At 42.7% G+C, this 26,511-nt stretch overlaps 1 protein-coding gene across 3 annotated transcripts in view; it reads right to left on the bottom strand.

Moving 5' to 3' along the window:
- The window catches only part of acd (ACD shelterin complex subunit and telomerase recruitment factor), a 45,211-nt gene that overhangs the window by 2,351 nt on the left and 16,349 nt on the right, over nt 1-26,511 (bottom strand). Inside the window, exons 3-12 of one of the 3 annotated variants that reach the window (XM_070897959.1) lie at nt 24,892-24,982; nt 23,904-23,983; nt 23,774-23,818; nt 22,587-22,630; nt 17,791-17,972; nt 15,552-15,633; nt 14,455-14,541; nt 13,094-13,174; nt 6,030-7,123; nt 4,292-4,371 (exon numbers count right to left, since the gene is read on the bottom strand). In XM_070897959.1, coding sequence (XP_070754060.1) covers nt 4,292-4,371; nt 6,030-7,123; nt 13,094-13,174; nt 14,455-14,541; nt 15,552-15,633; nt 17,791-17,972; nt 22,587-22,630; nt 23,774-23,818; nt 23,904-23,983; nt 24,892-24,982 — 1,866 coding nt within the window. The remainder of the gene's footprint in view (nt 1-4,291; nt 4,372-6,029; nt 7,124-13,093; nt 13,175-14,454; nt 14,542-15,551; nt 15,634-17,790; nt 17,973-22,586; nt 22,631-23,773; nt 23,819-23,903; nt 23,984-24,891; nt 24,983-26,511) is intronic. The other 2 variants (XM_070897960.1, XM_070897961.1) reach the window with 2 other exon arrangements.

Genomic DNA, 26,511 nt, shown 5'->3' with positions numbered 1-26,511 from the left:
TCTATGGTTCTGCTCTCTCATGATTCTGCTCTTGCCAGTCAAATAGTAGGCAATACAACAGCTTCTCCTCCTATGCTCATTTGGTGGCCACTTGTCTACTGAGAGCTCTATCCTTTTTCCATTTATATGCTCCCTCTCAACAACAACATGGAGGTTGTTCTATATGTGCACCGATCACACAAAGCTTGGTGTAAACAGATTAGAGGTTTAAATGCGTGGCTCAAAGAGTGATGTGGGAGGAAGGGGTTTCAGTTCACGGGGCACTGGCACCAATACTGGGCAAAGAGGGAGCTGTTCCAATGGGACAGGCTCCACTTAAACCGGGCTGGGACCAGTGTCCTGGTGAATCGAATAACTAGGGCAGTAGAGAGGGCTTTAAACTAATGAAGGAGGTTAAGGCGGTGGGAGGATTCAGGAAAGAATATATTTAAAAGCAGCAAGAGAAATGTCAAGGATCTCAAGCAGAGTAGAGCTTTGGGTAAAAATAAGCAGAGTGAGTCAGAAAGGGACAGAGAATGCAACAAAGGCATCAGTGACATCAGGGAAAAATAGAAAAAAGTCAAAGCTAAAGGCACTATATCTGAATACACAAAGCATTTGCAACAAAATAGATGGAAAGCGCAGATAGAAATGAATAGGTTTGATCCAATAGCCATTGCGAAGACGTGGTTGCAAAGCGACCAAGGTTGGGAACTAAATATTCCAGGATACTTAAATTTTAGAACAGATAGGCAAAATGGAAAAGGAGGGGTAGCCCTGATAATAAAGGATGGATTAAAGACAGTAGAGAGAAAGGATCTTAGATGTTGGGGAAGTCCAGAACCAGGGGTCACAGTCTCAGGATAAGGGGTAAGCCATTTAGGACCGAGATGAGGAGAAACTTCTTCACTCAAGAGTGGTTAACCTGTGGAATTCTCTACTGCAGAGAGTTGTTGATGCCAGTTCGTTAGATATATTCAAGAGGGAGTTAGATATGGCCCTTATAGCTAAAGGGATCAAGGGGTAGGGAGATAAAGCAGGAAAGGGGTACTGAGGTGAATGATCAGCCATGACCTTACTGAATGGTGGTGCAGGCTTGAAGGGCCGAATGGCCTACTCCTGCACCTATTTTCTATGTTTCTATGTTAACTCCGAAAATCAAGAAGTAGAATGGGTTTGGGTGGAGCTAAGAAACAGCATTGGCCAAAAAACATTGGTGGGAGAGGAGAAATTATAATGGGGACTAAGGAAATGGCAGAGAAATTAAACAAATACTTTGTGTCTGTCTTCATGGAATAAGATGCAAAAAACTTCCTGGAAATAGTGGAGAACCAAGGGTTTAGCGAAAATGAGAAACTGAAGGAAATTAGTATTAGTAAAAAAATAGTACTAGAGAAATTAATGGAACTGAAAGCCGATAAATCCCCTGGACCTGATGAGTTACAGCATAGAATTTTAATAAAGGTGGCTTAGAGATAGTGGATGCATTGGTTGTCATCTTCCAAAATTCCATGGATTCTAGAACATGGCAAATGGAATATTGTGCTCAGTTTTGGCCATTAGTTGCTCCGTTTTTTTTGGAGTAACTTGGTTTTTCTGGTGTAACTTAAAAATCCCCATTTTCCCTAATGAATTTGCACCAGTGTAACGGAGTTGGTTACGATTTTTTAGTTTTTTTTTCTCAAAAGTGGGTGTTACCAGCCACCTACACCAGTTCTGCCCATTTAGGCAACTTTGGCCAGCTAATAGTTACGCCAAATCTACTTAGGCCAGCGTATGTGGCCACTTCAGAAAACCATTGCGGAGAGTTAAAGAAATCGGCTCAGGTAGGTACATCGGAGGCCATTCGGTCTGAGATAGGAGTGGGAAGGGAAGCGGAGAGGACATGCACCTAAACCACCAACCAAGCCTTACAAACCACCAAACCGTGCAAACAAAAAGTAATAAGAATTCAATAAAAAATAAAAAATTGAATTAAGTCCTACCTTCATCTTCAAACTCAGCCCGGGAAGGCAGCGGGCCAGCCAGTGTGGGAGGCCACTCGGCCAGGGGCAGGCAGGAGAACTGATAGAAATCAGTTCTCCTGCCCGCCCCTAGCCCTGGCCGAGTGGCCTCCCGGTGCGACTGATTTCTTAGAAATCGCACCGGGAGGCCACTTGGCCTGGGAGTGATTACAGTGGCCAGCATCAGGTCCCACAGAGCGGCTGCAGCAAGCACACGGAGAGGCTGGGGGGGCGAAGAACTATTGCGCATGTGCGGATACTCCACTGCGCATGTGCAGACGTCCCGGCACAGTTTTTGGCGTAGGACACTGGCTCCACCCCCGACTCGACTGGCCACGCTATGCGACCACAGGGAAGAGGCCGGATAGCGACCAAAGTGGGAAGGAATTTTTTGCCACACTTCTGAACGGAGAAAAGCAGCGCAACTACGGTAAGTGTGCCGAAAAACGGGCTGGGCCAAAATTGAGGCCATAATGTGGAGAAATGTGAAGTTACCCACTTTGGTAGGAAAATTAGGAAAGCAGAGTATTTTTTAAATGGTTAAAGATTGGGAAATGTTGGTGTTCAGAGGGATTTGGGTGTCCTTATTCACGAATCACTAAAAGTTAATATGCATGTACAGCAATTGGGAAAGCAAATGGCCTTTATTACAAGAGGATTTGAGTACGAATTATATAGAGCTCTGTTGAGACCATAGCTGGAGTATTGTGTACAGTTTTGGTCTCCTTACCTTAGGAAGGATGTACTTGCCATAGAGAGAGTGCAACGAAGGTTCACCAGACTGATTCTGGGATGGGAGGGGGGGGGGGGGGGGGGGGGAATTGTCCTATGAGGAGAGATTGAGCAGACTAGGCCTATATTCTGTCGAGTTTAGAAGAATGAGAGGTGATCTCATTGAAACATACAAAATTCTTACAGGGCTTGACAGGGTAGATGCAGGGAGGATATTTCCCCTGGCTGGGGAGTTTAGAACCAGGGGTCACAGTCTCAGAATAAGGGGTCAGCCATTTAGGGCTGAGATGAGGAGAAATTTCTTCACTCAGCGGGTGGTGAATCTCTGGAATTCTCTACTCCAGAGGGCTTTGGAGGCTCAGTCATTGAGTGTATTTAAGACAGAGATCGATAGATTTTTGGATATTAAGAAAAACAAGGGATATGGGAATAGTGCAGGAAAGTGGAGCTGATGTAGATCAGCCATGATCTTATTCAATGGTGGAGCAGGCTTGAGGGGTCGAATGGCCTACTCCTGCTCCCATGTCTTATGTTCTTGTTGTTTCTGCCATTGAGATCAAAGCTGTTGCCACCCTCACCAATTGCCCAATTCACATTAAGACTCTGTGACTGCCGAATACACCTAAATGCCTCTGGCCGTGACCCCATCAACCTCCCCAGGTTCCTCCTCAGGCTTAGATTGAAACCTTGGCAAACAGCTCAACCAGGAACTCAGCTCCTCTTCCCACATCCAATGACCAAAACTGCCTGCTTCCACCTCTGTCCCTACCACTCCCCTTCTGCTGCCAAAATATACATACTTCCATCACCTCGCAACTCAATTTCTCCAACGCTCTCCGTGTTCGCCTCTACTTCTGCCCTTCATCCAGATTCCAGCAGCCTGCATTCTCACCTATAACCTCATCATGCTCCATTGGTTTCCCCATGTCCCCAGAAATCAATTTTAAAATCATTTTCAAATATCCCTAAGAGCTCACTCCATCCTATCTGTGACTTACTCCAACTACATGCCCCTGCATAAACCCTCTGTTCCTCCACCACCAGTTTACTCCGCGATTCCCACTCCATCATTGGCAGCTGCTGCTTCAACCATAATGCTCTCGCCCTCTGGAACATTCTCCACCTTGTCACCTCTCTCCTTAACTTTCAAAAGCCTCAAGATCCTCCAGTTCAATCAAGTTTTCACCTTTGCAATCCTTCTCTTGTCTTTTGATCGGCGTCCACTATCCTATAAAGCTGTCAAACATTTCTCTATACTTGAAAAGCACCTTAGAAAAGTAGTTTCTACCATAGGCTTAGGTAATGATGTGCGATGCAGAGGATGAAAAGAGGGCTCATTAGCAACTGGCATTCATACTGGCACTACACCAAGAGGCAGCTTTATCACTCTTATGTAGCTACCTGACAGAGGGAAGGAAAATGATTGGTCAAGGAGCTATATGTGTACATGCAAGTGGGTTAACCAAAGAACGTTAATGGCATTAGTGGTGAGACTCACTGAATGGGAGCAGAGCAGAGATAGAAATGGGAGACATTTAAAAAAAATAAAAAGCAATTTGCATTTGCAGATTACAAACCTTACAGAGTTCACCCGAGTGATCAGCTCAACATTGGGTGCTGGATAGCTATACAAAAATTGGCTTCCATCAGGATGTCTCTGCAAAGATTATAGAAAGATATTATGATTCATACTATACAAGAAACCTGTAACCTTACAGAAGCTCCTGCAGTGAGGTGTTGGGTTCACAAGCAAAGGATCAAAGGAGTATTCACCCGAGTAAGAGACAAACTTGGCAATGATAGAAGGAATTGAGCAGAGCTAAAGAAAACAAGCTAGAAAAAAAACATTAATTATAAAACCTTCCTAAGTATGTTCATCTTCATTATTAGTGACTACCTGCTCACAACGTAACTAACATTACTAGCAACATTATGCTTAAACCAGATTACTACAAATACATGTTGGATGAAGTATCCTGTCCTCTAATAATGGTGCAGTGTCAGTGTTATATGACAACTGTTTCCAAGGCTACTGAAAGCTAATGCATTTCTTATGCTGCATTTATATTGCAGAAAACTGCTTCCTGAAAGGGGGATTGCTGCACCAGCTGCCACTCCCACTGCTGTAGGAACCACCTTGGCCTAGCCATTTTTTAGAAGTTTGATTTACTTTAGGAAGATGAATACGTTATTGGCTGGAAACTGCAAGATCAGCGAGAGCAAAGTCACTTCACTGGCCTTTAAAGGGAAGATATCAGCACTTTAGCTCACTTGCAGCATAAAATTTGGACACTTCTGCCTTCAAGCCACTGTACACTTACTCCAGGATGAATTGCAGTTTGAAACCAGCTCTTTTGATGGTGCATGTTGAATCTGTTGGCATGAACATTTACACTGTGAACTTGCCACTAACTTCAGAGTTTCTGCTACAGGTTGAGCCTCCCTTGTCCAGAACCCTCGGGACCTGGCCTGTTCTGGAAAAGGGATTTTTCTGGACGAGGGGTGGTTCTGGATAAGGGAGGTTTCAACCTGTATTTGTAATCTGGCAATATAATCATGAATCAGTCTATCCTTATAATTAGTCTAATGCAAGTTAAGATATCCTCGAAGGTTCTTTTACATTGCTTTAATTAAAAGTATATATATTTTGGATAATATAACAAGAGAATAACGATTGTAGTGGCTGTAAAGAAATAAGATACATTTGTTAGAAACAAAATGGTCTTTCAATAATTGAAGGATTAAATACAGCATTGTTGTGGGCTGATTCTCATACTTCATTACATTGGCTTCAGATGCAGCTTAATCCAGAAAGAATTCACTTGCATCCCAGTTCACCCAATGCAGTTTGCAAAATTACCTGCAAACTTGCTCCAATTCCTCCAGACTTTGAAATCGCCACACATAGCTTGCTATTACACCACAGTACTGTCTAACATCAGTATGTGTGACAGTGCAGCACTCAGTGGCAGGGAAGGGAGATACTTTCCTGGATGCCTCATTTTTAACAGACACTAATTATATTTTTGTTTTTTTCACTAATTTGTAGTAAACAAGAATTGGAGTACAAGGTGCAAAAGTGGTTAGTATGCAGAAGCTATCAACAATCCCGCTACACATGCAAGTCTGGAATCCAAATTGTGCTAATCTGTGGACATGTCGGCAAGTTCACACAACCACCTGAAAATCCGACTGAACAGAAATTCAGAAGAACAGTTCCCATTTTAAGTGACAGTATAATCAGCACATTATAATTCAAAGAGACCCAAAAATCCTGTAAATATGGACTATGGAGCTTGTTGTTAGATAGCTTACCAGAGGCTCATCTTTGTCCTGCTCAACATGGGGTGAAAGTGCACGTTTCACACCAGCACCAACATCCTCTGCGGGCTGCACAATAGGAGCTGAGGATGCCTGTCCTCTACAATCTCTGACTTGTCGAGATGACCTCTCAGAAACAAAATCAAGTTTATTATACTGTGCTGACACGATTGTCATTTTGTTTTCTGGTATATTTCTCAAAGCAGTATCTTTAAACATTGTATTCCTTCCATCTTCTTGCTCTCTACAAGACTCTTTGTGTCTAGTAATGGTATTCATCCGACAAACATCATTAGCTGTTTCTTCAAAATTATCTGATCCAATGAAAGTTTCATCAGTACTGAAGTTCCACGAGTTCGGAGCCCCATTTACAGCCCTGCTCTGCTTCCAGGAAGTACATTGGTCAACACTGGTTCCATCTGGTTCATCCTCTGAATCCACAAATTGCCGTTTCCTTTTTGCAGCTCTCAGGATCTCATCAGGTTCGTCATCTCCACTATCATTTAATCGCTGTTCTCCTGCTTCCAGCATATTGTTTTTAGCTGCTGTTGTGTAATTATGCACCACTGTACTTGGTTTACATTGGCCACCATTTGAATTTGTGTGGCTACTACTTGCTGTCCATGACACAGGGGATATGTTTTTGAACAAGCCCACACAATTCAAATTTCTGTTATTGTTAGCTGCAACCGATAGAGGGGCTATATTTTTAAACAAGAGGTTGCAAGCAGTCCTGCTGCGGTTTACAGATTTCTCTCTGTTGTCATCATCAAGTCTAACAGGTGACTCCTCAGGCTCTGCCACATTCGCTGTGTCCATTCTTTTACTCTCTACAGACGTGATTACTGTGAGCGAGGGGCTTTCAGCACACAGTATTTCTGAATGTGACTGTTCTCGTTGGGACTCGTCTGTGTACAACTCTACCGATTTCTCTGGGTCATCCTGTGTGCTGCTATCTGGAAGCCGAAGCTCAATGGCTGGCCCGCTGCAGGCAGGAGTATCAACGAATGTGGAAGACAGGTGACCATCACATTTGTCAACATGCATCTTACAAAGTTCTGAAGTACTCGTACATGAAACACAAGTTTCTGTAATAAATTGAAAGATCAGGTACATATTAATTGTGCTTCTTCATTCAATCTACATATTAGAAACCTTACAACTGCACATGCTACCTGTCAACCTTTTTCATTATAAAGTCCAATGGGTACATTTATAATGGAACCTGCAATGCCACCACTGGAGCCAAATTTTATTGCAGGACAAATATGAATTGGCAGTTTCCATTATAAAGATGGACATAGGAATTTATGATTAAAACAGAATGTATGATTAAAAATGGGGACTGAATTACATCTGCATACACCCGATTCACTTTCTCCCATCCTCTGATCCCAATTCACCTGAAGATTACACATGAGTTTTACTCCCATGTACAATGTCATAGGAGATTGACTAATGTAATTTCTAAATCACAAGCACTTTGGAAATGTGTTTATCCATCTATACATAGCCAAGCTTCTTAATGATATCACATATTAAGTGACTGAAAGTCTATTCAATAGTACCAAACTACATTAACTCCACAACTACTACAACAATCTACTACAAAGAGGTTGCAGTAGTCGTGGCCTAAACATTCAAAATAATCAACTTAGAGCAGACCAGGGATTGAATCTGCCACCTTCCTGAGGACATGAACGTACAAACATATTTCCTTTATTTGTTCTTTACAGAGCCAATGCTCCCCACTTCTTCTCCTGAAACTATTGAATCTTTGCTCGAGTACTGATCCATTGGTTAACCTCTGCTACCTGGCTATGTCTTAGCTTGACGATGAGTGCTGGCAGGCTATTCAACTGCAGAGGATCACAGTTGAGCCTGACCCCAACCTGACCTGGTATCCACAAATATGCACCTCTAGTCGAGGTCACTACATATTGATCAGAACGAGAACACCCCACCAGCCTAAATCAAGGAGTGCTGAAGCCAATTGTTGCATCCTCTCCCCTCCCCCCAGCTGCATTAGCTGATTTTACAGGATAGAGATGATAAGTCAGATCATGGTAATAATAGATAGAAAATTGCCTTTTATTTAGCACCTTTAAATTCTCAGGACATCCCAAACCATTTCACAGACAAGGAATTACTTTTGAAATGTAATTACTGTTGTTAAAAAAGCAAATGCAACCAATTTGCGCACAGCTAAATCCCAGAAACAACAATGAGATAAATGACAGTCTGGTTTGGCAGAGTTGGTTGAGGGATAAATTTTGCCGGGACACCAAAGCTCCCTTCCTCGTCTTTAAAGACTGCCTTGGGATATTTCACATTGAACAGGCAGACAGAATGTCGGTTTAATCCCACATCCAAAAGACATCACCTTTGACAATGCAGCACTCCTTCAGTACTGCACTGAAATATCAGCCTAGATTACATGCTCAAGTACTGAAGTAGGGCTTTAAACCTGGATTTTCTGTCAGAAGTGAGTGTGCTCCCACTGAGCCAAGCTAACAGTAATGAGAAAAATATTAAATAAAGTTCTAAGCATTTTCTGAAGCTGTTCATACAAATGAATACTTGTAATCAAAATGATCATTTCTTGTCATTTCTGCACAATTTTGTTCAGCCTATGGGATCAATTTTCCCCAATGCCGTTGTTTTGGCGTATTTGAAGAGTTACTGCCGTTTTTTTGGGGCCCGACTACGCTAAAGAAAAACTTGAAAGTTTCCCCATTCTAATTGTTGAAATTGGCGCCGCGCAGCCTGTTCTTTCGTTTTGGGGGGGTGGAGCCTAATGTCTGCGCCAAAAAAAGGATGACCCCCCCTCTTCTGCATATGCATGGGGGAAAAAAAAAGAAATTTTTTACGTGACTGCAATGGACGCGCATGCCCAGAACATCTCCTGATCTGCATTCAGCCATTTTTAAAGAGCCAGTTGTGTGTGTGAACTTTAATTCTAAGTGGTGTGTGAGAATTTTAATTCTGAGTGGAAAAAAATCAGAGCTGCAATATGCAACGTGGCTCAAGGACCAAGAATTTCTCACAGGACCAAGTGGAGGCCCTGGTTACTGTAATTGAGACCAGTTGGCACAAGCTGGACATCAGCAGAGGTCAAATAAAAGTTTCACCAAAAGAAATGAAGAAACGTTGGGCCCAAGTTTCGGGCCGCACCGAGAACGGTGCAGCCCCGACCTGGCTGCCGATTTTTGTGCCGCAAAGTGCGCCTAAAAAATAATTACCTATTCTCCGGCTCCTTGCAGGCCCTCTGGAGCTGGACGTGGCGCAGTACGAGCTGTAGGAGGCGGAGCCAGGTCCCTGCGCTGAAAACAGTGCCGGGACCTCTCCACATGCGCGCTACAGTGAGCGCGCATGTGCAGTAGCTCCAGGTGCCCAAAACTGTGTGGGAGGGGCCCGAATCACGCAGCCCCTAGCCCTGGCAGAATGGCCTCACTGGGGCTGCATGTATGGGGCTGCGTGTATAAGACTGCCTCCCACGCCCAGCTCCTGCTTCCTCCCGACCCGACTCCCGCTCCCCCCCCCGCTCCACCCCGCCTGCCCCTGGACCGGACCCACGCTCCCCCCCCACCCGATCCGACCCAGCCTGACCTCCACCGCTCCCCCCCCCCCCCCCGATCTGAACCGAACCGACCCCCCCACCCCGGACCCGACCCCCCCCCCCCCCGCGCCCACCCGCCCCCCCCCCCCCGGACCCGACCCGACCTCCCTCCGCTCCCCCGACCCGACCTCCCTCCGCCCCCCCCCCCCCCCCCCGACCTGACCTCCCTCCGCCCCCCCCCCCCCGACCCCGACCAACACCACCTACCTGTAAATCCGGTGCTGGGGACGGGCCCTGCCCGAAGTCTTGGGCCCGGCCCGAAGTCTTGGGCCCGGCCCGTTCAGCCTCCCTCTCCCTTCTCCTTCCTTCTCCTTCCCCCACCCTTCCCCTCTCCCCCCCCCCTTCTCCCTCCCACCCCACCCTCCACCCCTTGCTGTCAGAAGTACAGACACTGACAGACAGTGAGAGAGAGACACACACACACACAGACAGAGAGACAGACAAGAGAGATAGAGACACTGACAGAGACACAGTGGGCCCAAGTTTCCACGATAAAAACGGGCTCCCAGCCTAAAAAAAAACTCGCAATTCTGGAGCATTCTGCAGCTCCTTGTCTGCCTGGCGCGGCGCCCAGGGGGGGCGGAGCCTATACTCGCGCCGATTTTGTAAGTGGGAGGGGGCGGGTACTATTTAAACTAGTTTTTTTTCCTGCCGGCAACGCTGCGCGTGCGCGTTGGAGCGTTCGCGCATGCTCAGTGTGAAAAAAACATTGGCACTCGGCCATTTTTGTAGTTCTTTGTAGCTGTTTAATTTTTGAACATTTTTTTAATAAAAGCACATTAGCACTTGCAGCCTTCTCACTGTCTCCTTCCCCCTTCCCCCGCGGGAACGAAACGGCTGTTCCCTTCACCCTCCTCCCCTCCGCGGGAACGAACGGCTGTTTAATTCCCCCTCCTCCCCTCCGTGGGAACGAACGCCTGCAGAATTCTCCCTGGCTGAAGCACTTTCACACAGGTAGGAAGATGGTTTATTTAATCTTTTCTTTGCTTATAAATGTTTATTCAGGTTGGATTTATTTGTATAATACAAATAAGGATTTATTGTAGAATTTAATGAGTTCCCTCCCCACCCCCTCGTTCTGGACGCCTAATTTGTAACCTGCGCCTGATTTTTTAATGTGTAGAACAGGTTTTATCAGGTCTACAAAAATCTTCACTTGCTCCATTCTACTTTAGTTTGGAGTACGTTTTCACTGTGGAAACTTTGAAATCAGGCGTCAGTGGCCGGACACGCCCCCTTTTGAAGAAAAAATTCTGTTCCAAAGTAGAACTGTTCTACCTGACTAGAACTGCAGAAAATAAAATGTGGAGAATTGCGATTTCTAAGATAGTCCGTTCTCCACCAGTTGCTCCTAAAAATCAGGTGCAAATCATGTGGAAACTTGGGCCCACTGGGGGGGGCATCCCAGCACGCTGTTGGAGGGCTCCCGGTGCTGCAGTCGGTAAGTAGAAAATGTTTTATTTATTGATTTTTTTAAAAAATTATTCCTTATTAATTTTTTTTATTGGTTGATTTATTGATGCTTTTATCATTTATTATTGATGATGGCTCATTATTTGTAAAACTGAAGTGTTTAATGTTTGTAAACTTCCCTTTAAACCCCCCCCCCCCCCATTCCCTACGCCTGATTTGTAACCTACGCCTGATTTTCTAAGTGTAGATCAAGGTTTTTCTGAGCGTACAAAAATCTACACTTACTCCATTCTAAGTTAGTTTGGAGTAAGTTTTCACTGCCTAAACTTTCAAAACGGGCGTAAGTGGCCAGACACGCCCCCTTTTGAAAAAAAAAAATCTGTTCCAAACTGAAACTGTTCTAACTGACTAGAACTGGAGCAAACTAAATGCCGAGAATTGCAATTTCTAAGATACTCCATTCTAAACCAGTTGCTCCAAAAAAACAGGAGCAACTCAGGCCGAAACTTGGCTCCGTTGTAACCAACTTTCACAAGATTACTGTGCAATGGTGACCACCCCGAGGTCCGGAGGTCAATGCACAAAGAAATGGCAGGACCTTGGTCAAGCAGTTAGTGCAAGTCATATTTTAATTTATTCACTGGAATTGCAATTGCAATTGTGACCATCTGTATGTCCCACCCAGGAGAAAGACACCCTTTCTAAAAAGTTACATTTTCATCTTTGCAGAGGAAGGTTGCACACAACAAAAGAGAGAGAACTCGAACAGGAGGAGGTCCGGCAAATCTGCACCCACTGACACCTGTGGACGACAAGGTCGCTGCTTTGATGGGTCCTGCCTGGAGAAAAGCAACCACCACTGCACAAGCTGGGCCCACACTTGAGGGAGAGGGTAAATCCTGCAAATTCCACAGTCTGGCTTTGCTAAATGTTAAGTACTGCGCAGGCTAGCCATGCTTCGGTTCATGGGGATGTCTCCATCAGCTATGCTTCAGTTGATGCAATGTGCTATCATTCATTGTGGTCCTTCAAAGAAGTCTGCTGCCTGCGCTGTGTGAGCCTACTCATGCTACCTTGCCCCCTCCTCTGCTGCTAACCATTTGTCTCTCCAAAGTGTCACTCGTGCATTCACTTATTCTCAGCTCTTGGACTGGTACCAAATACTCTGCCATTTTATAGTTGTGCATTTCATATTATTTACCTGTACATTAAGAGAAGAGGCAGTGAACCCAAATCCCTGAACTCAGAACTTTTCATTATATATTTCCTTTTGTTCTCCATATCCCTGGTGTTTAATTGAGTCGAATCAAAATTAGCAGCATTTTCCCACAATGCTTTCCAGATGATATCCACGTTGATGAAAGGTACACACAACTTCTCAATCAAAAGCAAGTTCATCAATCTTTTAAACTGTAAGCACAAGCAGTATTGCCCCTATGAAAACATGGAAGGCAAGAGGAGATTTGCTGCTTTCGATAAATGGAAAATCCCTGAATGAGGGTGAGACAATTCCCGATATGTGCTCCAGAAACATTAAAACAGAAAATCTCCCCTCTAATGCGTGAAAGAAAGAATTCTGTTAAATGCAAATGCACAACCATTTAGCCGTACGGTATGTTATTCCCAGGTAACAAGTTACAGTACAATTTTCAGTTTCCATAGCACAGGGTAAGACCTCAATCTCTCAAGTTGAATCCAGAAGTAGAAACATCATCTATAAACAGAAGTAATATTTGTAACCAACTGCTAGCCCACAGGACTCAACACTACTTTTTGCAAACATTTACCAAATAAGTGGGAAAAAAAAGACTCACTGCTCAACACAAGAAAATATTAAACTGGTCAGACTTCAAAGACTGGTTCTGCCACATGCATGAGTGAGTAACGTAGCGTGATTGATCACTTCAAGTGTCCACTTGAACAGTGCAATTAACATTGGTGTTGAACCTTTAATTCCCTCATTCTCCTTTTGGGAAATTTATTTTTTAAAGCTGAAAAGCTTCATCAATCCAAGCATATTACTCACCCCCTGAAGATGGAACTCCACCAAGGTGCACAGGTGATACTGCATTCCAAGGATTCTGTGAAGATATAGCTTCCTGCCCCTCTGTAACACACATTACAACAAATTCTACTTATCGGTTATATTACGTGGTTTTAAATATCTTATGAGACATTACTGATGCATGTTTCTTTCAAGGATTTGGTGATATCCCTCTTTCCCACCCCTTCAATCTTCTCCCTTCCTCTCAAAGATGCTGACCCACACTGAAGTATAGTCCCATCGATGCCTTACAATACCCCACTCAAGTGACCATTCCTGATGTGCTTAGGCAGCAAATGTCTGCAGAATTTTAGACCATGAGTTTATAGCCAATACAATCATGTCCTCACTCAACACCCACACACACATGCTTTTGAACAACAATCACTTGATAATGAACAGGAGTCTGGACTCTAGCTGCTTTGTCTCCCTCTAGACTGAGGAAAATAACTGCAATGTCCCTTGTGGTACCATTTTTTTTTAATTTAAGTAAATAATCCAAAATTTTTAAGGACTTTAGTTAACTACTTAATCTAGGTAACTATGAACAATCATAGTGGGAATATTCTAGTAATTGAGTCGGGTACCATCAGGCTCCACAACAATTATTATATAGGAAGGCTCTATAAACATTTCCATTCCCCAAGTACTAAGTCTTGGTGTAAAACCCCATCAACTACTCGCATGCAACTATTTACAAAATTCAAAGCATATTATAAATACGTTGGATTTAAGCGTGAATTAATTAATTCACCAGCCTACCATTTGATGCCTTTATCAAATTTAGCAATGATTAAGAATATATCTGATTCAGGACCAAGTGCTTCAGTGGATTAAACAAGTGATCCATAATATAGTCACTTGAGTCATGGGTTTGAATCCAAACCTAGAATGACTGATAAAACTATCCCTCCTCTGCCAGCTGTAAGGTTATAACATGAAGTGAGACTGAATTGTCTCATTTTAATCTCTAATGGGGCTCAGGCCACGGTACAAAAGTGCCTATATTAATTGGCACAAAACTGGCAAGTTCACTCCAACACAAGGCTGCTGTGGGAAATGAAATGCCACAGGAGGGGGGGTCTTGTGAGGCTGTAGTCAGGTCACACTGTTAAGGTAAAGTAGGGAGGAATCTGGAATTGACAAGTGCAGACTGCATGCATAAGTTGAAATAAGACATTTCATTTTGTCCCATCAACCTCGATGGAGATTTGCTTCTCCTTTCCTCCTACTGCCATCAGTAGTTGTCTGTCAGATACCAGTGTTCGAAGATTCCAAACTCTAATTATCATGTTTAAACATGACTTTCCAAAAGCTCCTGTTCTTATTATGTGAAAACATACCTGCATTATGTAAGAATGCATCTGTGCAGCTATTATGCTCCATCTCAGATCCTGAATCTTCAGTGCACACAAAATCATCCTTCCATTCTAATGATAAAACGGAAAAGAGATCCGTTTTCCTGCCAGTTCACAACAAATTAATTTCTGATTTCTTGATCAGATCAAACAAATGGAACTTTAGAAAGTAAAAGCATAAAGGGAGACTCTTCCAATGGTAGGGAGATTATCTATTGAGTGCCTGAGTCATACATACCAGAAAGAACATAAGAACTAGGAACAGGAGCAGGCCATACAGCCCCTCGAGCCTGCTCCGCTATTCAATAAGATCATGGCTGATCTGATCATGGACTCAGCTCCACTTCACTGCCCGCTTCCCATAACCCCTTATCGTTTAAGTGAAGCGACAGAGCGAGAGCGACAGAGCGAGAGCGGGCGAGCAAGTTCAGTCAGGCAAATGCTTTCAATTTTCTTTAAATCTGGAAAATTATTTATTTAAAACAGGAGACGCGCCGATATAAAATAAATACTCCCGTTGCTTTCCTACAATGTTAGTCAATTTGAATAGCTGCACAACACATTGCTTATTAGCAGTTTTACTCTCCTATCTTTTCTGTCCCTGTAAGTGTGGGCTTGGATGGATTACAAGATACTGTATCCGTACATGTTTAATGTGAATTGCAGAAATAAAGGCAGCCCAGTAACTCAATCACTTTGTTCAAGTAGAAAGCACCACTCTCACAAAGAACGTCTCCAATTTTTCATTGGCGACATGACACCACTGTATCCGGTAATCACTTAAAACAGAAGTGACAAAGTCTGCAACCCAACAATCTCACTTTGCTACTAAGGGACAGAGAACACGAATAGGAAAGAATGTGGGGGGCAATATATTTTAAAACAAAGAATGAGAACACAAAGCAGAATTATAAAATCCGGATAAGTTTTTCTTTCACCGAATAAATTATGGGTTCTGACGAAAGGTCATCAACATAACACATTAATTAACTCTGTTTCTCTCTCCACAGATGCTGCCTGACCTGCTGAGTATTTCCAGTATTTTGCTTTTGTAAATTATGGGTAGTGTTCAGTTTGCTTACCTTTTATATTATTTAGGACTTGTTCTTGATTAGAAGAAATCACAAACATAGCTTCAGGAATAGTGAAAATGTTTCTACTGTTCTATAGAAAAAAAGTAACTGTTAAAATGATGACTACATAAGTACCATCTTTACTACCTATCTTAGAACATTGATTATTTTCATCTATTATCAAATTTACAACAATTTTTTGCAGAAACGTGATCAACTCTCTCATAAGTGACTAGAAGAGGTTACCATATAATATATAAAACACCATCCAAATAAACACTTCAATGCTCTGGTTTCATTCATCTCCAATGTCTGAATTGCAGAGAGTCAATGGCACTCACCTGCTTTTCTTGCATTCTGAAAATGGTGCGTCAAATGTGCACCTATTTATAAACTGCCTATGCTAAGAGAATCATATTAGAGAATCATACCTTTTTCCCCAGTGCAATATCAAACAACAATAAGCAGATACTTGAGTGATTCAGCCATGTGTGATTCTGATCAGTGCATTGACTGATCAGCTGATCATATTAACTGGTGTAAAACTCAGACAAAACAACAGGAAAAATTGGCAACTCAGAGTCCCAAATGGAAAAATGACTGTAGTGCCAGGCTTTTAAGGGGAAAGGAACAATTAGGTTGATTATATAACTGAAGCAGGTGTGTTCAGTGAAATGTTGCACAATTATAATGCCTTAAATCATGAAACTCCCAAGACAATGGTTAAATGATGTGGTACTGAGATATGCAGGCCAAGAGGTCACAGGTTTGATCCTCATTATGTGCTGAGTTAGCCAACACATTGCCCAGACTCACGTGAAAAATGGCTGCTTGGGCAAAGTATAGGAGGGTCATCAATCAGTACCTTTAAAATTAGTTGGTAAGCTTATGGAACCATAATATGAGATAAAATTAATATTCACTAAGAAAGATATGGATTAATTAAGGACAGCCAGCACAGATTTGAAAAGAGCAAATTTGTCTGTTAAATTTAATAGAGTTCTTTGAAGAAATAACAAAGTATTCATAAAGGAAGTGCAGTGGATGCTGTGCAAATGGTTTTTAGCCGGTGTCTGATAAGGTGCCACAGTATAGGATTGCTGACAAATATTAAGGTACACAGTATTAAAGGAAAGATGGCATCATGGATAGGATCGCTGATTAAATGGATAGAAAACAGAGAATAGTGGTTAATGAATGTTTTTCAGATTGCAGGGATATAAACAGTGGTCTTCCTCAGGTCACTGTAGGGACTTTTGCTCTTCTCAATATACACAAATAAATGATCTGAACTGAAGTATAGGGGTACAATCTTAACATTTTAGATGGGACAAAAATAGAGAGCACAATTAACTGTGAAGAGGGCTGCAGGTGACTTCAGGAGCACATCGAGAGGTGAGATTGTGCAGATAAATGTCAGATGAAATTTAAAGCAGGTAAAGTGATTCATTTCAAGATGAAGAATGAGAAGGCACTAAATATAAAACTTTAAAGGAAGTAGACTAGGAGAGAAACTTAGGGGGTTAAGATACATCAATTTTTAAAAGGTGAGATGAGAAGCTGATGAAGCTGTTAAAAAAATACAGTACAAAAGCAAAGCAGTCATGCTTAACCTACACAAATCATTGATTAGGCTGTAGTTAGAACAATGGCTTAGGTTTCCTTGGAGACATGCTATTCGGCGCTGCATATTCTCTTGCAACTTTTACAGTTGGAAGCTAATTTTCATAGCTCTGCCCCCCACTGAAAAGGGCGATCACGATCCTGCTGGAATGAATCTCACCTTTTTACACGCCGCAAATGTTTTACAGCCAATAATCACTTCTTTTTTTTAATTGTTCAAACGATTAAACAGAAGTTGGATTGAGGCTTGATAACAGGCTCAGCCTGTATGGAATCTCCGTATTCAAATTCATGACATTGGAGGGGTCGAGAGAGGTGGTGGTGAGGTAATACTGAGTGTTGTCAGTGAACGTGTGGAACCCGACGTGTTTTCGGATGATATCGCCGAGCGGCAGATTGTAGATGAGAAATAGGAGGGGGCAAGGGATTTCACTTCAGACCTTTATAGTCATCAGAGTTTTAGAAGACTTTCACTCCATAAATTTGAACTGAACATGAACCCAGGTCGAAATTTTATAACCCACTGAACCCCGACTGAACTCTAATCCTCCTCACTTTGCTTTCACACAACACACACAATAGCATGAACTGAAAATAAATAAGAAAACAATTGAAAATACTGTACCTTATCTTTTATACTCATAGCTTTCCATCCTGTAGTTTGATTCACTGATGGTAAAAGAAAGGGTGATGTGGATGCTGAAGCTTTGGAACTATCAGTTAGATCAAGGCAGAGTTTAATAGTACTTTTTAGTGAATTAACTTCGTCCTCCACTGCTGCATCTATCAGGTTTGACAGACAGATATCTAAAAATACAACATAAACAAAATCCTTTATTCTGTCATGGTTTACCAGCAAAACTACCATTTCCAAGTCACTCAGCCTATTTACAAGAAACCATCAAATGTGAAGTGCCATTAATATTTGTCAAAGAAACAATGGTTTGCCAGCCTAGGTCAGGTAATCACAGAGCAAAAGTGGCAGGCACGTGTCCAATCTCTTATTGTTCAAATGCACCTCCCAGACACATCTACCAAATGGGATTAACGATGCTCATGGAAAAGTCCTTGGGCTGGACAGAGGCATTATGGATGCCAGGAACAAATGAAAAAAAAACTAGGTTACAGAAATTGTTTCAGAGTAAACAATCTTTTTTCCAGATTAAAAGCAATTGTAAGCATAGGGATTTATGATCATATGATGAAACAGCTTATTTACATCTCTGAACAAATGAAGTAGTTCAATACCAGCAAAGGGAAACACTGGCATTTTACTACTGAGCCTCGAGGATAACCAAAATGTAGTAAAAATCTAAAATATAGCATATTGTGAAATATAATTTCAAAATCATACTCTAAATTAATTTGTAACAAGCTGGTATAGATTATAAATTTGTGAAATGTAATTGTTTCTTTTGGTGCTCGTCCTGTAATCAACCTGGGCTTCAATTTTAATGAGTGTTTAATCTTTTTAATCAGAGTGTGATGTGGCCAAGCTCTCCTGATGGCTATATGGATAAAGGCACTGTGGAGTGTAGCAATAAACCATACAAACCAAAAGGGCTCAGATTTTATTCCTGGTCTGTGCTCAGTTAACTAACTTGAGGAGTTTGAATGCTACAAATATGACACAATGGAGATGGGGAAATCAACCATGATTTCCGGTCCTGATTATTATCTGCTGACCCCTGCTGTAAAGTGCACGAATGAAGCCCCTGCAGGGGCACCGACCCCCCGACCTGGGAGGGAATACCGCCACTGGCGGCCGAGGATAAAGAGTAGCAGCCAGCCCCCACGTGGAGCAGCACAAGCAGCGCAGAGAGGGCAACAAAAGCTAAGAGGGTGACTACATTCGACGTCACAGGAGCCCAGGGAGCGGATTAGTGGGGTGTCGTGAAGCGAGGCCGAGCCCAGCGGAGAGGCCGGGGCCCAGAAGAAGTTGGAGGTCAGAGGTCGAGGCCCAGGTGGAGTCAGACGTCGAGACCCAGAGCGGGAGGAGAGAAGGTCGGGACCTAGAGCGGAGGTCGGAAGCCCAGGAGCGGCGAGGTCGATGCCAAGGAGTGGTGAGGTGCTGCGAGGACTACACTGTGAATCTCAAGGAGAGAGTTCCTGTGGAAAGGAGGAAGGAGGACAGTAGGAGTATGCATGTGTGTATGAACTAGATCCATACAGCAGAGCCTGGTCTCCAGTCATTTTGGATCCCCTTGCCACTGGACCAACACCTTGCTCTGTCAAGCCTGTGTGGTAGCTGGTGTGCAACGGCCACCTCACGTTAAAAAAATTCACGCACAGGCATCTTCTACACTTTAAAATGAAGTTTGGGACCTGGAACATTAGGATCCTCATGGACAACCCCAACAGCAACAGACCGGAACGCCGCACCGCTATCATTGCCTGGGAACTCGGACACTTAGACATCGCTGCCCTAAGCGAGACCCAGCGGGCAGGGGAAGGCCAGCTCAAAGAACAAGGTGGTGGCTACATCTTCTTCTGGAAAGACAAACTAGAAGTAGAATGCCACCTCCATGGGGGCACGCAGAACCCGCGTCATGACAGGAGTTGATGACTGCTGGACGGACCACCGCCTAATTCGCTCTGTCATCACCATCAATATTGCCCCCAAACAGCGACAGCAACAGAAGCAATGCCGCAGGAAAATCAACGACGGAAATGTTTTTCTTCTTCAAGTCATCCTCGACTCCGAGAGACTGCTTAAGAAGATGTCCCTGCAGGTGAATTGCCTACAGGTGCTCACTGTCTAGCGTCACACACAAAGAACAGCCACTTGGGCAAAGTAAAAGATGGCTGCAAGTGAGTGTGAAATTAAACCCAGCATAAGTCAGCATCTGCAGAAGAGGATAGGAAAATTGAGCAATTTTTTTTTTAAAAACAGAAATGTACATAGTACAAAGTTGCTGTTCTTAATAAGGCATTTAATTTCCACTGTAGTTCTGTGTGTTCCCAATATAGATCGCACACCAAAAAAAACATCTGGCATTAATACACTGCGTCACTGCGATGCAAAATTTAAAATATAATTCCAAATTTACCTTAAAAAAATCGTGTCCTCAGGCCATCAAGCACTGGCATCTCCTAGTCAGATTTTTGCTGGCTGAGCAGATGGTCAAGTGGCCTTCTACCAGGCCTCTGGCAATGTCATTCTTGAGTCAGTTGCAAGATGTACACGAGCCACATGAAATGGCTTATCTGCCTAATCCCGTTAGGAAGAACCAGTCCTCTATTCAACACCAGATTGGACATCTGTGATCACGAATTGACTGTGAATTTACTTGCTTAACAAATTACATTGTGAGACTAGATGGGGAGGGCTAGTCTTTCACTTCAGATCTGGATTCAAGTACTGGCACAAAAGTCTACTTTGTCTTTAAGGATTGTACATGAAGTTAGCTTGGGCCATCTCAAACCAGCAACTGGTGAGCATGGTCCCATAAAAGCGCCCGACGTTGGTGTTAATTGGCACAGGATAGTTGGTGCGTGAAAAAGAAAAAATTACCACAGCAGTGTAGTCATGGGAACTCCTCTAAAGTTGATGCTGGGCATACCGTTTGTGGCATTGTTAGATGCCCTTTGAGGCGTACGAAAGCATGGGCCTTACGCTAAACATCCGTAATGCAAAGGTCCTCCACCAGCCTGTCCTCACCGCACAGCACTACCCCCCCAGTCATCAAGATCCTCAACACAGCCCTGGATAACGTGGACCACTTCCCATATTTCGGGAGCCTCCCATCAACAAGAGCAGAAATTGACGACGAGATTCAACACTGCTTCCAGTGCGCCAGTGACACCTGGGAGTCCCTGGCCAAAGACCGCCCTAAGTGGAGGAAATGCATCCGGGAGGGCGCTGAGCACCTAGAATCTCATCGCCAAGAGCATGCAGAAATCAAGCGCAGGCAACGGAAAGAGCGTGTGGCAAACCAGTCCCACCCTCCCCTTCCCTCAACGACTATCTGTCCCACCTGTGAGAGAGACTGTGGCTCTCGTATTGGACTGTTCAGCCGCCTAAGAACTCATTTTAAGAGAGGAAGCAAGTCTTCCTCGATTCCGAGGGACTGCCTATGATGATGATGATTTGACCTGGGAATGCTTAATGCTGAAACTGGGTGCCCGACATGGGAAGTGTTCCATTCTTCAGCATTAACATCTTCCACTTTGAGGAGTACAAAATTCACAAAAAAAACAATGCCCGTAATTTGCGGGTCAGCGGCGAAGCAAATGTGTTTGCCGCCAGCCCCGAAGTAGGTTTCTCACAAAGATCTCACAATCTCTGCCGAGATGTTCAGCTTTTCCGATGTGCAGTTGAAATTATTGTTGTATAGTGGGAATCCCATTGTGCGAGCTGGTGTGATGTCAACAAGCTGTCTAAGCAGCCAATCACAATGTAGAATTCTCAGACATGGAACCAGGAAATAGAAAACATTAAAAATAATCTTTTTTTTTTAATTATAGAGAAAGAAAGAAAAATTGGGACATTGGGTTAAGGTAAAAACTGAAATATCATGAATACATTTTTTTTTTTAAATTACAAATTGAATTAATTTAAAAATAATAATTCTCTCTTCCCCCCCACTCTCTCTCTCTCTCTCTCTCTCTCTCTCTCTCTCTCTCTCTCTCTCCCCCCTTCCCCCTCCCCCCTCAGCCACCAAAGGATCCAGTGGCCTTCTCCTTACAGAGCGGAGGAAAACATGGCCCACAGTGCAGGCCACAATTGTTGGGTAGTGCGCATGAATGGCTTCAGTAAACAGCGCGCATACACAGAAGGCCGCAAAGATGTTCGCGCAAATAATCACAGCAATATTTGTTCGGAAAAGGGAATATTTTCATTAGATCTGATATCCCTGATTGCCAGCTCCGGGGGACGTCTACAGATTTCCGCGTTAGGCTATGCGTGTGCTAAATCCCAAAGATGCGGTCAGTTTCAAAGGTGAACTGACGGCAAACACTGCGAGTTCGCCATCATCAGGACGGTAAGTTTTGGGCCATTAGAAAAATATCCACAAATTTAAGCGCTGATTTCTGCTGTAAAATGTCAAATAGTCTTGATAAAGCTATTTCCCGCCACAGCAAACTAAAACACAACTGATGCATGCATAAACATGCTCAAGTCTCCTCTACATACGATAATTAGTTTTTGTTTTAAAAACAAGGTGCAGAGGTTTCCATATTCCAAGTTTAACTTTACACTGTGAATTCAATTACACTCAAGTTACATGCTGAAGCTATACATCAATTGACCATTGAATTGGTGTGGATTTTGACACCAGTGCTTTTGTCATAACAGCTACACATTTTAAAACCAAACTTTGCCAAAGTAAGACATCATTTAACATCAAAATGTAGTAGTGTATATAGCGGGGGGGGGGGGGGCGGTGTGGAAAGAGAGGGAATCAAGAGGAAACTTACCAGAAAATGACCCCCCTTGCACGTTCATGTTATTCACATGACTTCTGTAAAATTATAAGAATGTTGAGTTTCAATTCATCAATCATTAATGTTATACATTTTTCTAATTCTATTTTATATAATAATTGAAGAACCATAATTTTATATGAAAATAAAGATCTGTTAATTTTGAAATCTGAAAAATTCTGGTAAGACTTTTGAGGAAAATAAGTAGTGCCCCCTTCTCATTATTTTTCCTCTTTTCAGGGCTCCTTCCACTTGGTTCAAGGCCTTCATCAATGCCATTCGATAAACAGTCCACAGAAATTATGCAAGAAAGCCTGGGGTTTGTATGTCCTGTAATTTTCCATCTCTCCTTTGGGAAAGTGACTTGATTATGCTCGTCAACTACTTGACAGTCTAGTTGAGACTGAGGGGAATTTGGGAAAACTGTACTTTCTGTAGCACAGCACACTGAAACATCAATGCACTGTGCCTCAGGATCCCTCTCACGAGAATTTTTATTAAATCATTTGATCTTCATTGCCCTAAACCAGAAAAAAAATACAAAGGAGATAAAAGAATGATTTCAGAAATTGGCTGAGATTTTAAAAGGAGCTATATTCAGACTAAAATCTTAATTGAACTGTTTCCACAGGGAATTGCCAAAATAGCAGGACAATCAAATAAAGAACAAGATACATTGAAATACAAAGTACCCTTGGTGAATTCTAATGCGAAAATATCTTGGAGCAACGTGGAAAGATACAAGAGATGGCCCTGTGATTCCTTTATTCAGTCCAGGCTGGTGATTATAATGAGAAGCAAACTGACAGTGACACAATTTGCATTTGTATAGCAAGTTAACTAGACAAAATGTCCCAAGTGGCTTCACAAAAAGAAGCGGCGGGTATTGTCACCGAACAGGAGTTAAAGGTGGTGATTGAAGACTTGGTTAAAGAGATAGATTATATGGGGAATTTTGACGGTAGGAGAGATGTAGCGAGGTGGAGGGTTGAGGGAACAGAAATCCAAATAACTCAGAGGCAGTCACCCATCCCTGGCATCCATCCCATCCTAAGAGGCCAGCTGCAGGTGAAACTGATGGAGCCCTCTTACCAACTCTCACCAATTCTTACTTCAGTTAAACTTTTATTCTTATAAAATTCCTGGGATGCTCACAAGCTTTAAAAATACTGTTTACTTACTGCCAAAATTCTCTCAACTTCTTCTGAACAGCAGGATCCAAGTTGCTGAAATTTGAAACTTTAGCTATTTAACAAAAGACATTATAAAAACAATGACTGTAATGCTTTATATACACAGAACATCTCCTACCAGGAACATGCATCAGAAAACCCCGTTTCTGCTGGCAAGATCTTCAACTCCTGAACTACAAGATAGAATTCACAATCTTTCTGAAGGGAAAAAAAAGATTAACATTACTAGTAGTTGCAGAAGGCAGTTCATGAGGTTACAGCATCTAATAGATAGGGTGATCCCTAGATGTCTCTGTTCACCAGTCAAGATTGATAAATCACTTTGAGAAATCCACCCCCACCATGACCTCTGCACCCTTAAGTCTAAGGGTCACAAGGCTTGAGCATATCTGGTACATGACTGGCCAAGTTGCTGAGTCAAATTTTCCAATTACTCCTAGATCATCCGAGAGAGTAAGGGCAATCTAAGGATCATCTTCTCAAGAACCACCCACCACTCTGACCCTTTCTCCATCCCTCCATTGTTACCGCCATAGCCAAGTGCAACTTTCTTATCTCAACAATTGAGAATATCTAAATGGCTCTCCCATCACCAGCACCCTGTGCATCTACCCCTCCATCTGCTCCATCAAAGCCTTCAGCCATCATGCTCCTACTCTGAATTTCCATCGCTAAGCCTCTCTCGCTAGCCACTTCTCTCAACATTGTCCTCAAAATCTCTCTTTAGCCATGCTTTAGGTAACTTTTACCGCTGTTTAGCATCACTTCCTCTACGAAGTATTTTGGGGCATTTATTATGTTAAAAGCAAGTTGTTGTTGTTAGAAGCCTGAATCTCATGACTCAATGATTTTCTGCATTGACATCCAACATACTGTACTGCTGTCTGAAAGCATTATTTCACTGCAGCAATCTTTATGCATCCAAACAAAATCTTTAATCATTTTAAAAATACTCCACTATTATTTTACTTACATTTTTACCTTCACAAGAATTTCTAGAAAGACTTGTGGGGCATCAGGTTGACCTCTGTCCCACTTACTACACTGCAAGTCAAAGCCAAAATTAAACTCAAATATAATTAATGTACCGTAACTTCATCACTTACCAGCTCCAGTTCCAATCTGAGCTCAACACTGAATTTTCTCAAAATAATTATTTTGTTTTTGATATCATTGAATGTATAATTCTCCTCCTCCCTGAAAATTGAGAACAGAAATACATGTAGCCGATATACAAGCTTTTACCAGGGTGTATGCAATGAGCTGAAGGTGTCAGAGAAACACACGACAATAAAAAATTCAAATTTATATTAGTTCATGAATCTATAGTGTCTGAACTCAGTTTACATAAAGTACGGTAAAAACCATAAAAAAACAAACACTTAAATCAGATAACATTAAAGATTTTTTCTAATTGCATTTATATGTCCCTTTACCACATCTCTGAAACACCTCAAAGCACATTAAGTCGTGATAAGGGAAATGGATAAGTACCTGAAGGAAATAAAATTTGCAGGGCTACAGGGAAAGGGCAGGTGAGTGTAACTAGCTGAAGTACTCTTGTAATGAGCCAGCACAAGCTTATGGGCCGAATGGCCTCTTTCTGTGCTGTAACCATTCTATGATTCTAACCACTTTAGGTGCAGTGACTGTTGTCACAGACACCAACATATCCCACAAAAAAATATGGATAAGCAGTTAATTTGTTTATGCTGGTATTGGTTGAGGAAGCAACATTGGCCACACCAGGTAAACTCAAGGGTGCCATGGTATCTTTAACAGACATCGGAAAGGCAAATGGGACCTTGGTTTAACGTTCCATTCCAAGTACAGCACACCTCCAACAATGCAGTATTCCCGTAGTACTACACTAGGTTGTTAGACTAGCTTATGCACTCAAATTCTGGTATGAGGTTTAAACTATATGATCCAGTGGCAAGAGTGCTACCAACTGAGATAAGATTACACAAATACAGAAAAGATATTCCACAAGTGGCCCATACTTATGATCCAAACAAAGTGGAAAAGCCAAGAGTGCATTACGTAGGTACAGTTAACAATATATTTCAATTTATCCTATCAGTTATTTATATAAAATGTGAGTGACCTCGAGCAGTAAATCTTCTGCTTTTCTTTAAACAGTCTGAAGAGTGCAGACTTGGGTGCAAGCATTAGGGAAGTCGAATGAAAGCAGCGTGGTAGCCGCAATAAAGCGCATAGGCCATCAGAAAGTGGTAAACCTAGAGAACAAGCACTTGGGTGGGAGCAAGGGAGCAGACACAGATTGGAAAGAAAATGGAGCACACAGGCTAGGTAGAGTGCAACATGGTCGTGCCATATGGTTTCTTGAGTTGATTCTCCAAGATCTGATTGGTCCAAAGTGACCAGGTGACCCTGGTATGAATCAAACAATAATGGCACAGAAATTGCGGTCAAAGGCTTCCAGCGGGAGGATGCCTCTGGCCAAATTTTTAAAAAAAAACAAAAGTACCTGGTGGTCCCAGAGGAACATATATTTGCGTCTGAGGGCTCCATTCGCAATCCAGCGTATGGGCTCACACATCCCAGGAACACAAGCGCAACCTGGGATCACGTGGGCCTGGACCACCAATGAACATGGAGTATTCTCATTGATAATAAATGGGAGCTCCGTTTGTACGAGCTCCCATTACTATCGATGAGAACACCACCAAAAACACAGAAACACAACACAATAAATAAAAAAG

This window comes from Pristiophorus japonicus, chromosome 13, assembly GCF_044704955.1.
Source record: "Pristiophorus japonicus isolate sPriJap1 chromosome 13, sPriJap1.hap1, whole genome shotgun sequence".
In the NCBI taxonomy this organism is placed as follows: domain Eukaryota; kingdom Metazoa; phylum Chordata; class Chondrichthyes; family Pristiophoridae; genus Pristiophorus; species Pristiophorus japonicus.
This window is presented reverse-complemented; position numbering and strand designations above follow the sequence as displayed.